The 14074-nt window shown below is 38.5% G+C and overlaps 1 protein-coding gene across 4 annotated transcripts in view; it reads left to right on the top strand.

The window, feature by feature from the left end:
- Nucleotides 1–14074, top strand: part of Zfhx4 (zinc finger homeobox 4) — a 187640-nt gene that overhangs the window by 144434 nt on the left and 29132 nt on the right. For all 4 annotated transcript variants that reach the window (XM_058570721.1, XM_046468237.2, XM_046468236.2 and 1 more), the window contains exon 5: nt 9176–9244. In XM_058570721.1, the coding sequence (XP_058426704.1) occupies nt 9176–9244 (69 nt within the window). The remainder of the gene's footprint in view (nt 1–9175; nt 9245–14074) is intronic.

Here is a 14074-nt window from a genome sequence, read left to right as displayed (position 1 = left end):
CTTAGAGATCCGTTTTCTTCTCTTCCCGTAGGCAAAGCTGTGCCCTCCGGGCTGAGATTTGCCCTCAATGTGTCAACAGCAATCCCTGTAAGGCAGCTCCTGGGAGCCTCTCAATCCTGTTGGTCCAGAGCCGTTTCACTTCTATGGCCCCTCCTCCCCTTCCTCCTGCCAGCCAGCCAGGTCCTGTGCACCGGAGGAGGTTCTCCAAGGATTTGGTTACACTTTCAGCCCCTCTGGGTGCTCTATTTCCCTAATGACTGAGCACTCTCTCTGTCATTCATCTAAGCCCCAGTGCTGTGGAGCTGTGTTCTGGGAGTCAATAGTTTAATTTTTCCGGACCCCTTTGGTGGGCACACCTTCGGAGTCTGGCGGCTAAGACCATTGGTGTCGCCACTGGTGGTAATGGGAGTTGGGGGTCGAGGATCCCCTCTGCTTCCCTCAGCCCCTACAATCACGACCACTCCGCTGGCGGTAGGAGGAGTTGGGGGTCTGGAGTGTCCTCTGTTTCCCTCCGCCCCTACCGTCACGCCCTCTCAGTTGGCGGTTGGGGGAGTTGGGGGTGGGGAGTCTTCTCTGCTTCCCTCCGCCCCTACAGTCACGCCCACGTCACTGGCAGTATTGGGAGTTGGGGGTCGAGAGTCCTTTGGCCTTTACGGTCACGCCCACGGAGAGATTTTGAAGTTTCCCGGTTGTTTGTATCTGATGCCGGTGGGAGTCACACACCTGCTAAAGTAGATTCCGCTGGGAAGGAATCTCTTTGGCCAAACTTTGGTGACTTCCCCTCTCTGCTATGGCGGGCCCCTGCCTCCTTGCTGGAGTGTCCGAAGGGGGGGGTGGAACTGGCTTGTCTCTGGTCTGACACAATCTCTGGTTTTAGTTCCCAGTTCGCTATTTCATAAAGGCTTGGTTAGATTCCCTTCACGTCCTCTCAGGGGGGGGAGCCGTTTGCCCGGTGGGCGGGGCTGTTCACAGTGGGGGCGGGGCCGTTAGCAGAGCCGGGAGGGCACAGGCCCTCTGCTGGGCGGGGACCCTTCTCGCTCGCAGGGCCGCTGGGGGCCGCCTGCAGAGCTGGGCCAGAGCTGGCCGCGGGCGCTGGCCGCAGGCGGGGCGCCAGCAGAGCCCGGAGGGCGGGGGGCCCCGTTTGCTGGGTGGGCGGGGCCGTTTGCAGAGCCGGGCGGGCAGGGGGCCTTCAGCCATGCGGGCGGGGCGTTAGCAGAGCCAGGAGGGCACAGGCCGTCTTCCGGGCCAGGCGGGGACCCTTCTCACTGCGCGGGCCGCTGGGGGCCGCCTGCAGAGCCGAGCCTGTGCTGGCCGGGGGCGGGGCCGCCAGCAGAGCCGGGAGGGCGGGGGGGGGGGCCCGTTTGCCGGGTGGGCGGGGCCGTTAGCAGAGCCAGGAGGGCGCAGGCCATTTGCCAGGCCAGGTGGGACCCTTCTCGCCGCACCGGCCGCCGGGGGGCCGCTTGTAGAACCCGGTAGGCAGCGGCCTCGTGGCTAAGAGCCGGGCGGGCAGGGTGGCCAATCACAGAGCGAGCGGGGCCGCCAGGAGAGCCGGGATGGCGGGGGCCGTCTGCCAGGCCAGGCGGGGACGCTTCTCGCTGTCCCGGGCCGCCGGGGGCCGCTTGCAGAGCCGGTTGGGCTGTGGCTGCGGGATTGGACCTCTGCGCCCGCGTGGCCGGCCAAGATTCACTTGTCTGGGGCCAACTGTCACCTCTAATATAACTTACTAATTCCTGGCAGGTCTCCTTTCAGCGGAATTTTGCTAGAAGTTCCTCAGTAGGTAGAATGTAGCTGTTTTAATGGGTGTTTCTGATCCGGTTAATGTGGAGATACTGAAAGTGCTGCTTCCTTGCCGGCCGCCATGTTGGATCCCCCACTTTCTCCAGTTTTCCACAGCAAGCACAGATGATGGCTTCATAGATAATGGTTCTAGGTATGTCACTGAATGTGACTAAATAGTGTAAATGAGAATGAAATAAAATTTTGGGAATCATGAAATTACAGGTTACAGAAAACATATTTTAAAAGTTGCAAAATGGATTTGGCTCTTCAGTTGTCATTATTTCAGGACAGTGCAGGCTCAGAGGGAGGCACCTACCAGTGCAGAAGTCTTGGGGAAGAAGATGTTAAATGAGAGAACTTACAGAAGCTTTCAGGAACCCAATAAAATGATTGAACCAAAGAAAGGCAACTTCCCTAGGGTCAATGACATCTTTGAAAGAATCTTTAAAAAAGTGAAAAGAAATAGTGACAAAGAAGTACCCCTGAATAATCATTTGTTTTCTTTTCTGTTAAAAAAAAATTCTGAAAGCTTTTGACTAAGTGTGGCTATGTAGAAAATTTACTAACTGTGGAATAGAAAATAGAGGCTTTTAATGGATTAAAAAGTAGGTGTGAGACAGTGTGGACAAACCCTGAAAACATCATGCTAAGTGAAATAAGCCATTTGTGAAAAGAAGCATAACTTAATCGACATACACAAAGTGTCTGCAGTAGTCAAACTGGTAGAATAGAAGGGTAGAATGGTGTTGGTCAGGGAGTTGGGGGTAGGAGGAGTGAGAGCAAATAATTGGAGGGTATAAAGTTTCAGTTAAGCCATCTGAGTAAGTTGTAGAAACCTATATAGCCTTTATAGCTGTAGTCAACACTACTGGACTGTACATGTAAAAATTTAAAAGGATAGATCTTATATTAAGTGTTCTTACAATGAGAGAGAGGGAGAGAGAGAGAAACAGGAAAAAAAAAGAAAGAAAAGAAAAAGCTAGCTCTGAGATAGGAAGAAAAGAGTTGAAGTAACTGGCTAGGGTTCAACATGAGCAACAGCCCTTACTGAGTAGAGCAGAGGTGAGTTTGGGGAGGAGACATGCTTATTATGTAGATGAACAACCTATAAACATTAGGTTAAGGAATGAAAATTGTTCCAGACCATATAGACGTTGTGATGAATTCCATAAGGACTTAAATATGAGAAACTGCCCAATTCCTTGAGAGATGTGAATGCAATATTATGCTCAAATTATCATCATGGTAGTTCGATCTTTTAATTTTAAAGTAATCAAATGAAACAATCTTATGTGAGAAAATGTATTAGGAATTAGTAAATTTAAGAAAGACTATGTTTTGGTAAGAGCTCTTTAAAATATAAGACATTAAGAAGATGTAGGAGTGATTTTTTGAAACTAATTGATATTGAGAACTTATTAAATTTCTTGGAGGCCCCATTACACTGAGGTCACAGATGATTCAAGAAGCAGAAAAAAGTGATCACACATTCCAGGCCTAGGAAGCCCCAGGAGATACTGCTCCTTTACTATATAAAAATAACTTCTGCGTAAAACCAGACAGGGCAGGGCAAAGTAGCTTTACTTTTCCAGAAAATAAAAAATTACAAATCCAGCCCCATTCAGATAATTGACACTGGAGCATCCAATGCACTTCAATCTATTACTGCCTAGAAGAAATAATTTAAGAGAAAGCACTGCAGGTCAACAAAGATGATGTTGCTTGGTTACTCAAAACCATTTGGTAGCATGCTGAGTTGCTCAGCTTTTTAGAAGAGCACTCTTTGTATACACATAGGAAAAGGATGGAGAAGACCACTTGAAACCATTTTTCATTGTAAACTTGCTTTATCTGAACACTGACTTCACTTTTGCAATGCCTCAGCAAGTTCAGAGGTCTTTGTTAAAGTGTAAAGCTACCAAGATAGTAATAAATGCTGAATTCAAGTATTCTTCTAAATATTAATCTTGTTATGATGAATTTGCTCTGAAGGAGTTTGAGCTGTTTTTTTAGGAGGAAAAAATATTCAGTTCTCTGGCTTCCTGACCAAGGACTCCTTGGGGGCTGCCTGGAGGCAGCACTGTGCAGGGGGGAAGTTCAGAGCTTCAGAATCAGACTGACTCATCCAAACCCTCCCTCTGTTGCTCTCTGCCTTTGGAAAAAATTACTTAAACTGTCTGAGCTTTGATGCCTCATCTCTTCCATAAAAGCAATGATGTTTCTGTTATAGATTACTGTGTGGATTGAGTAGGAAATTCATGTTTCATGCCTAGCACCTAACAGGTTTCCAACAAATGGTAACTTATTATTTGGAAATTAGAGAGATGCAAATATCTTTTCTTGTATTCACAGTCTTTAAAATATCCTTTTACAATGAGTCACATAGCTCTGTAGAGTCTGGAGAAGCTCCAAAAATGAAGGAGGGGGAGAGGGGTGGTGGCTAGATGGGTTATAGAGTGAAAGTTGTTCGAAACTTGCAGACTCAGTTTTAGAATGTAGTTTTATTCTCCAATTTTAAAAAGAGATTTAGAATTGAGCTTCTCACCATGGATACAGAAAGATGGATTTCAAAATGTGAGTGATGACAACAGAAAATGTTTTTCTTTCTCTTTATTCTGTTAGACCGCTTGGCTTAATATTTACTCAGTTTGTTGGCTTATGTTTCTTTTAATGTGCTACAAATTTTTGTAAGAACAGTGATATACTTTATTGCTTAAAATATTAGTAAATCAAGAGAAGGGGTGAGCTGTGGAAGTTTTGAAGGCAGATATAATACTTCTCCCTTATCTGCAGAGATATGTTCCATAGACCTCAATGGTAGGCATGAAACTACAAATAGTATTGAGCCCTATGTATATCATTGTTTCCCACATATGCATACCTATGGTAAAGTTTAATTTATATATTAGGTACAGTAGGAGATGAGTAACTTAATGTAGCTCTTAGCAAACTTAGCATACAATTTTTTTCTTCTTTTATTAAGAACTTTTACCTATTCACTTAAAGGAAACACTTTATGTCTTCTCTTTGGCACATCCAAACTGCCAGCATCCCTACTCTACACTTTTAGGCCATTATTAAGTAAAGTAAGACTTTTTGACCACAAGCACTGGAATAGCTTGACAGTCAATCTGATAACCCAGAAATGACTAATGTTCAGGTAGCACATAGAGCGTGGATATACTAGACAGGGGGCTGATTCATACAGAGGGTGGGACAGTGTGGGATGACTTGAGATTTCATCATGTAACTCAGAACTGTACATGGTTTACAACATATGAACTATTTATTTCTGGAATTTTCTATTTAACATTTTTAGACTGTTGTGACTGCAGAAAGACAAAATGCAGATCATAGAAGACTACTTGTACTATCAGTACTATACCTGAACATCCACTCATTATTTTTTAAATTTCAATTGTGACTACACTTTGTGTTTCAAATTTTGTTGATAAAAATATACAAAGCACATGCTGTTGCCGTCATCAAGTGCAGGTTAGATTTATTCCCAAATCTTTATATATCTAGACTGTTAAGAATTTAAATTCTAGATCTTTTTCTGACCATACGATTTCTATTGATTTTAGTTTTTTAAAATTGTTGTTGCAGCTGTCAGGGAGGAAAATATTTGCCAGAACTTGATAATTAAGTGCCTAAAAGTTATCTGTTTATTTTCCAGAATAAATATCATACATAAATGAAAGGGAAAGGTAAAAAGTGAGGCAGATATGGCAGGGAAAGGCAATGAGAGAGAGTTGTAAGAACTTTATCCCACAAGGTGAAGGACTAGGAACCTTAGACTTCTAGACATTATGATCCATCTTTGCCAATATAGGCCTGTGGGTTAGTCTCAGGGAAAAGCAAAGTTTGGGCCAGATAAGAAAAATGAACACAAGAAATAATTACAGAATTTAAAGGAAAGGTATATGGGGTTGGAGATATAGCTCAGTTGGTAGAGTGCCTGCCTTGCACGCACAAGGCCCTGGGTTCAATCCCTGGCACCACCAAAAAAGGAAAGCTACATTTAGGATTTTAAAAATATGGTTTAGTATATCATTGTGGTTAAGAAAAACTCCCCTGAAATGAGAGTGTGACCTCAAAGCATAGCTGCATCACTTGGTTGGGGTGTCATAATGCATCAGAATCTGGCACAGAGCAGATACTCTGCACAGTGTTGATGATGATTGTGATGATCAATACCCCATCCCACAGAAAGAGCTGCTGATTACTATCTCATTGTGTTAATAAAAACAGAGTAATTTGGTACCATTTTCAAATGCATGATCATCACCAAATTGACAGGGTAGAATAGAATACTGGATAATCTAAGTCAATGGTATTATTTTTAAATAATATTAAACAAGAAAGGTCAGGGCTAGAGAACACAAATTAGTAACCTAATTAAATCACCAGCAAAAGAGACAGATCCTGTTAACATCAGTCAGTTTTGTTATTACACAGCAATTATTAGAGTGAAATATTGCACGATGCTATGTATCATTATTAGGTTTTAAACATTTCATTTTACACAGGCAGAAAAGTATAGATTAATCAGTTTGTTTGATAAGTTAAAAGCTCCTTAATTAAAATATTTATTATCATTTGTATAAAGGGAGCAACATGGTTGAGGCTCTAAAATGAATTCTGGGGCACTCTGAAATAAATTCCTTTATGAAATTATTTGCACAAGTAGCTCTTCTTGGAGTAGTCTCCAAGTGCCGCAGGACCTAATTTGTAATATTAAGTAGCAGTTTCTTATTTTGACATTTTGTGCATTTCCCTAAATCACTATGAAAGGAAATGATTTTTAACATGACACCAAACTATTATTTGCTTTATTTTTCTATTCAAGGAATGTGAATGTGTTATGAAATATCAGATTTTTTTCATAGGATTGGTGAAAAGTTTCTTCTCTGCCCGCCTGTCTGCCTTTCCTCCTCCTCTCCCCTCCTCTCCTCTCTCCTCCGTTCCCTTCTCTTCCCTTCCCTTCTTTTTCTTCTTCTCACTATTTTTCTAGCCTTTGCTGAGCCTAGGAAAACCTTTATGGGCTCCCAAGTATTGTGGTATTACAATTGGACACATTTAAAATTTCTCAGCTTTTTTAGATCAGACAGACAAGAATTTCATTTCAGGCTCTATCAATTTCTAATTTTATGAACTGGGACAAGTTACCCATCTCTTTAAGGCCAAGTTTCCTGTTTTGTAAAGATTAATAACTGCCTCATGAGTTTATTTTGAGGATCACATAATTGTTTCTTACAAACAGCTCATCAGAGTACTTGTCAGGAAACAAACTCAATAATTTTTTTATTCTTTGACATTTTTATTTTTAATAAATCTTCAAGGGGGCAGCAGTCATTTGGCCAAATTCAGTCAGTAGCACTGTATCTATTTTGGAGAAGCCCATATGATAACACTGAAGTAGGAATGGAAGAGAAAGTATTCTTGGATAAACTATTTTTATTTTTCTGCTAGGAATGATCAGAAAAAAATGGTTATACACACACACATTGATGTATGTAACAGGGATTATTATCTGTGTTTAGCATAATTGACAGTGCTTTGAATTTAGAGTCCCAGGGCTTTGGGAAGATTTTATAAATTCGTATCATGAGGCTCATCTGTTTTAGGATATAGAATGTAGGTATTTTTTAAGAAACATGTCCTAGTGAATTTTATATTCTTTCCTCTGTCCTTATTTGAGACTCTGGGAAGATGAAAGGCTGCTCTTAAGGAATTCACAATTTATTGGGGAAATATAGATTGATCCTGTAAAAACTTATGACAATGTATCAGTATAAATGCTAAAACATATATGAGAGATAATTGGCTGAAGATCACTTTGGTTTTGAGGGGAAAAAAAAGAAGGTTAAAAGGGGTAGAAGAAAACAGACACTTAAATTCAAAGGGATAACAGTGATCAAGGCTTAAAGTTATGCTTATTTGCCAAGAGGAAGTAAGCAGGCTTCTTGAGTGACATGTTGGATGTACATCAAGGCTGCCAACTATTTGGAAGTTACTCCTGGATTTATAATCAAGGACTAAGGATAAATTCTTCCTTTCAAGATTAATTTAAGATTTATTTATAAGGAACCATTATTTGGTGTGTGCATTTGGGCTGAGCCCTGTTTATTATGATTGTATTGTTTTTAAATAGATTACCACCAAAAGCCAAAGGTTTTGTACACAGCAGGAAAAACAATTAGTAAATGCAATAATAGTGCCTTGTTGTGCACTTCTATTTTCAAGGTTAATTATTTGTTTAATTAAAGCCTTCAGAATCAACCAGAGATGCTATTGCCTAAAAATATTAGACAAACATGATTCTCTTTGGCAGTGTAAAAATTGTGTAACAACTTTTTTTTAACATCTTGATACTTTATGGCCTTTTATGACTTTGAAGACTATATCACATTGTGCTTTTTAATGTCTTTCTCTTATTGACTATTTTTATACACATGTCTTCATTTTATAAATGTGGGAATGGAGGCTTAGAGAACTAAGTAAATAAGAAAGTACAAGAGCTGGGATTTGTACTTAAGATTCTTAAGATAATTCCTGAGATGTTGATGAGGTATTAGATTAGAAAGGTTAGGAATTGGAGACAGGTGGGATGTTATAGAGGCTACAGAAATTATCAGGGAAAAAAAGGCAGAAAAAAATAGACACGGAAAGCCTTGTAAAATGGAATCTATATGATTATAATTCATTGTGGAGAAAGAATGAAATATTAGAGGCAATTTCTGAAATGTAGCTATTTTAAAAAACTAATTTCCCCACAACAGGGAACAAAAAGGAAGACCACAGTTAGGTGAAATTAATGATCTGTGTTTGGGTTGAGTTTGGCAAATCAGGATGTTGTTGGCACTTCCACTCTGGAGCTCAAATACAAGATCAGAATAAAGATGTGAATCTAGTGTTGACTTGGACTGATTCTTTGGGTTCCCCCTCAAGTCCCTGATTTTTGCTTTGCTTCTCATATCAGCTGTCATATAATGGATTTTCCTTTCCGTTTGGGTACCTTGTCAGAGAAGTAAAAGAATACTCATAATCTGTGTAAAATGCCATCATCATTAAGTACATAATCCTTTAATGTAGTCTTGGTCAAATAGCCAACAGGTAAAAATCAGAATGAAGCTTTCCTGTTCCCAAGTTTTATCAATATTGTTGTACTTGTTCAGTGCTGCTGATATTTGACAGTTGAATCTAAACCTACCACGCCCTGGTCTCAATTTTTCAACTACCACTCACTATGATGTGTGCTAGCAACTCATCTGAACTTTACCTGGTAACTTACCACTTCTGCGAGCCAAAAGTGGGTTTCTTGTGAAATTGGCTGTGATACAAGAGCTGGGTATGGCATGCTGATTACCTTCCACTCTAATGTCCTCTGCAGAAACTGCCTCTTTGGGAGCCAGGACCTGTGAGGATGATCTTACGGAGCAGCAATTGAGAGCAACCTCAGGTAATTGTTTTCATTTCTCTCAAAACCTTGCCCTGTTCTAAATGAGTTACATTTGTTACTCTTATAATTTTAAAATTAATGTCCCCAAGAATTGCTATAATTATATATGATCAAATTCCTTACGCAAATAAGTAAAAAGCAAAAATCATATATATCTATATTTGGAAGCATATGCAAAATGACTTCGATTTTTAGAGTTTTAGGTTCACAGTGAAATTAAGAGAAAGGTACAGATTTTATATATCTCCTCTGCCCTACCATGCATGGCCTCCCTCATTATCACGATCCCATACCTGAGTGGTACATTTCTTATAATTGATGAACCTGTATTGACATAATTAACATTCAAAGACCATAGTTTACATTAGGGTTCATTCTTGGTGTTGTACATTTTATGAGTTTGGACAGTGTTCTAATGGTATGTATCCATCATTAATTGTATAAATTAAGATTTATACAATTGAAATAATAATGGTATATATCCATCATTAAGATAGCATGTAGAATGGTTTCACTGCCCTAAAAATCCTGTATGCAAATTATTCATTATTTCTTTCTTGCCTATCCCCCTACTTCACCATGTGGTTACCCCTGATCCTCAGCTGTGTCCATCATATTGCCAGAATGTAATATATATGAAATCATATTGTATGTATCCTTTCTGGATTGGCTTTTTTCACTTAGTAATGTGCATTTAAATTTATTCCATGTCTTTTCATAGCTTAATAGCTGATTTTTCTTTTTATCACTGAATAATACTTCATTGTATGGATATTTGAGTTAATTTGTCCACTCATTTAAGGGCATCTTGATTGCTTCTGAGTTTTGGCAATTGTAAATAAAGTTATTATAAATATCTGAATGCAGGTTTTTGTGGAGGCATAGATTTTCAGTTCCTTTGGGCAAATTTCAGGGAGCACAATTTCTGGATCACATGCTAAGTTTAGGTTCAGTATTATAAGAAACTTTAGGTTCAGTATTATAAGAAACTGTCAAACTATTCCAAATTGGTTTTAGCATTTTGCATTTCCACCAGCAGTGAATGAGATTCCTGTCACCAGTATTTGATGTGAGTGTTCAGGATTCTGACCTTTCTAATAGGTGTATAGTGGTATTTTATTGTTTTTACTTGCCTTTCCTTGACAGCGTCTTTTCATATATTCATTCATCATCTGCATATCTTTTTTGGTGAGATTTATCTTAAGGATTTTACCCACTTTTAACTGAGTTGTTTGTTTTCTTACTATTGATGTTGAATATTCTATATCTTGATAAAAGTCTGAGTTTTAATATTTTACATTTTGATAATTTTTTTCTTGGATATGTATTTTGCAAATATATTTTTCCAAGCTGTGGCTTGTCTTATAATTACTAGGCAGTGTCTTTCATAAAGTAAAAAAATTTAATTAAGTCAAGTTTACCAGTTCCTTCTTTCATGGGTCATGTGTTTGGTATGTTATCCAAAAAGTTGTCATCAAACAAAAAGACATCTAGATTTTATTTTTTTTATCTTTCAGGAATTTTAAAGTTTTGTGTTTTGCATTTAGGTCTACTATTCATCTTGAATTAATTCCACTGAAGGATGTAATATCTGTGTCTAGATTCATTTTTTTGCATGTGTCTCTAGCTTCTTAAAGATTAACTCCTGTTTTATAATTTCTCTCGTCTACATTTTTTAAGCTGTGAAATTTCACCTAAATGATCTGTTTTATATAAAATATCTTTCAATAATCCAGAGATTATTTTCAGTAATTAATGGAGTCGTTGGAATTTTGTAGCCATGTCAACACATTCATGAGTCTCTGTGCTTTGCATTTGTACATGTATATGTTAAAAATGGCAGTTGCACTTCCTTAGCTGCATTACATTCAGGTAATTTAAGAGGAAATTCACCCATGTTGATATAACACACCTCATTTATTTCTGCTATATAAATATGACCTCGGTTGCCAGATTTATACAATTGAAATAATAATGTGCTATATTATTACAAAAAGTCCTTTGCATCCATGATGGTATATTGAAATACTTTTTTTTAAAAGGCTTTGCACGTGAAAACATCCCTTTACTATGTAGTTACGAATCCCTCTTTAAAAATTTCAGCTTCCAGGTGAAGCTTAGTTTACCTGTGCATGTCTCATGAATATTTTTTAAAATGCTGTATGTTATTTCCCCCTACAAAACTAGATAGCACATTTAAGATACAATAATATAAACTCAGTCTCCCTCCCTCCACCTCAAATTCATAAAGGTTTTATTAATGACTTTTTGCACAATATGGCAAAAAGCAAGACTTACAACAAAAATATTAAGTTAAAAAGAGACTAGTCCCCATCAATACATTTCTTTAATGTTTTCTAAACAAAGACACTAAAATTGTCATTCTCACCTCAATCTCTGAGAAGTTTTAGATTTAGATCTGTCTATGCCTTCTGATTGTTTTCATCTATATGTTGTACAGAGAAATCAAATACAAATTCCAAACTGAATTCCTTTCTGCAAAATCATTTCTACTTTTCTGCATCTCAATTTATGACATCAGGCCATTGATATACTTACTCAAATAATTAAACTAGCAGTTGTCAGTTTTACTTAAAATGTTGATGAGTCCCTTCTTTGTGCCTGGGACTTCTGGGCACACATTATGAATAAGGTATATCAGTGACCCTTATATTAGGTGACATTTCTAGATAAATAAACAACAAGGAATTTTTAGATTGCAATAATTATGGTAAAGGATGTGAAAGAGGTGATATACCAGAGCAGAGATTCTTAAGATGTGCTCCTCTCATAGACAGCATCAGCATAACCTGGGAACTTTTCACAGAACATATTCCTGGGCCCACCCATGACCTAAATCAGAAACACTGGGAGTGAGATCTAGCATCGGGTTTTACAAGCCCTGCAGGTGATAGTGAATCCTGCCCAACTCTGAGGACCCTTATCCTGAGTGACAGGTGATGCTCTACTTTAGTAGCAATGGTCGGACAGGTTCTTTTAGGAAGTGACAGGTGACTTGAATCCTGAATAAGGAGCATGGGCCAATTATGCAAGGAGTCTGGGAAAACATGTTCCTACAAAGGTAGGAAGAAGTTGGTTATATTGCAGGAAGAGAAGGAAGGCTAGGATGAAGGACTTTTAGAAGGAAGGCTAGGATGAAGGCTAGGATGGGGGACCAGCAACATCCAATGTGGTAAGAAAAGTAGGCAAGGGCCTAATCATTCCATCCATAGTGAGGAGTTGATGTATTATACTAAGTGTAATAGTAAAGGGTGCCAGAAGAGCAGGTTGATTTTCCTTAGCTTTACCAAATAAGTTATGGGAAAGCAAGAGTCAGTCTTACTTATTTGTGAGACCATTACAGTAATATAGATAATTTGCTAATGATACTGTCAAGGGAAATGTAAAGTAGATGAATGCAGTATGAACTAAATATTTTGGAAGTAGAAGTACTTCCAAGGACTTGTTGATGGATAGAATGCATGTGATTGGGAAAGAGAAGAGTCCAGGATGGCTTGTGATGGATGGTGGCACCATTAACTGAAAAGATGAAGTTGGGAGAAAAATGGAGTGAGGTGCGTTAAGTTGAAGAACTCTGATTTGAGCATACTGAGTTTGCTATACCTGTTAGACGTCAATGTGTATGTAGATAATGTAATTTAAATCTATAGGACTAGATGAAATCAGATAAAGAGATAATATACATAAGGAAAAGGGCTTGGTACCAATGGGGGAGGTGCTTGACATTTGGTATTTAATGAAATAGTGAACTTTTAGAGTGAACTTCTGGAGACATAGGATGAAACCATAGCAGTCTAATACAAGGAAATCCAAGAGAGGTGCTTTTTTCCAGAGATAAAGAGTAGCAACATCCGTTGATGAAAATAAGTTAAGTAAGATGCAGAGAAGTGACCTTAAGATTTTATAGCATGGAGGTCATTGGTGACTTTGAGAAAAGCACTTTGAAAACAGAAGCTACACACATACATTTAGAGAGGGCTGAATGATGAGTGTGATTTTTCAGAGAGAAAATAAACACCATTTTAAATTTTATTGAAGGGGAATAAAGGAATGGGGTAGAGTTAGGACTATTCCCTTTTTTCTCCTAATGTTGCTTCCTCAATTTAATTTAGCATTCTAACTAAAATATATTAAAGGCCTACTATTTTCCAAGCACTGTTCAAGTTGCTTCTTGCACAAAGATGAATACCTCACTATTTTCAGAAAATGTTTACCTATTAATGCAAGGCAGAAATATTAAGATAATTTCTATATACTATTGTATAGGTACATTGTTTGATTGTTTGACATCAATGTATAGGAAAGAAAAAAAAAAAACTTATCCAAAAACAATAATCTTAGTTTGAAGTTCAGAAAAGACTTTTTATTGAAGAAAACAATGAACAGTACTAGTATTAATACAATGATCATTTTTAGTATTTATTTTATGGTAGGCTCTGTGCTGACTGATTTTTATACCTTATCTCATAATAAGCATATGGAGTAGGTATTATTAACTCTATTTTTCCAGATCTTGAAACTGATATTTCCCAAGGTGGTCATGAAGGGAAAAAAGTGGGAGTTATACTATAAAGAAAAGTTGTTATAGATAAGATAGGAAATATAATAATAAGTATAGGGAAAGAGAGGACATTACAAACAGATGGATGTTGGTTCCACAGTGCTTACAAAACATGAGCTGTACGAGAAGCATTAGCATGAGCTGGTGTCTTGTTAGACTTGCAAGTTCACAAGTCTTACTCTCAACTTACTAAATTAGAAACTTTACAGGTGGGGCCCAGCAATTGGTTTTAACATGTCCTCCAGGTG

Source organism: Marmota monax, unplaced genomic scaffold (genome assembly GCF_021218885.2).
Source record: "Marmota monax isolate L192 unplaced genomic scaffold, Marmota_monax_Labrador192_F-V1.1 WCK01_AAM20220418_F8-fsc00115, whole genome shotgun sequence".
Lineage (NCBI taxonomy): Eukaryota > Metazoa > Chordata > Mammalia > Rodentia > Sciuridae > Marmota > Marmota monax.
Note: the sequence above shows the minus strand (reverse complement) of the source record. Positions and strands in the feature narration are given on the sequence as shown.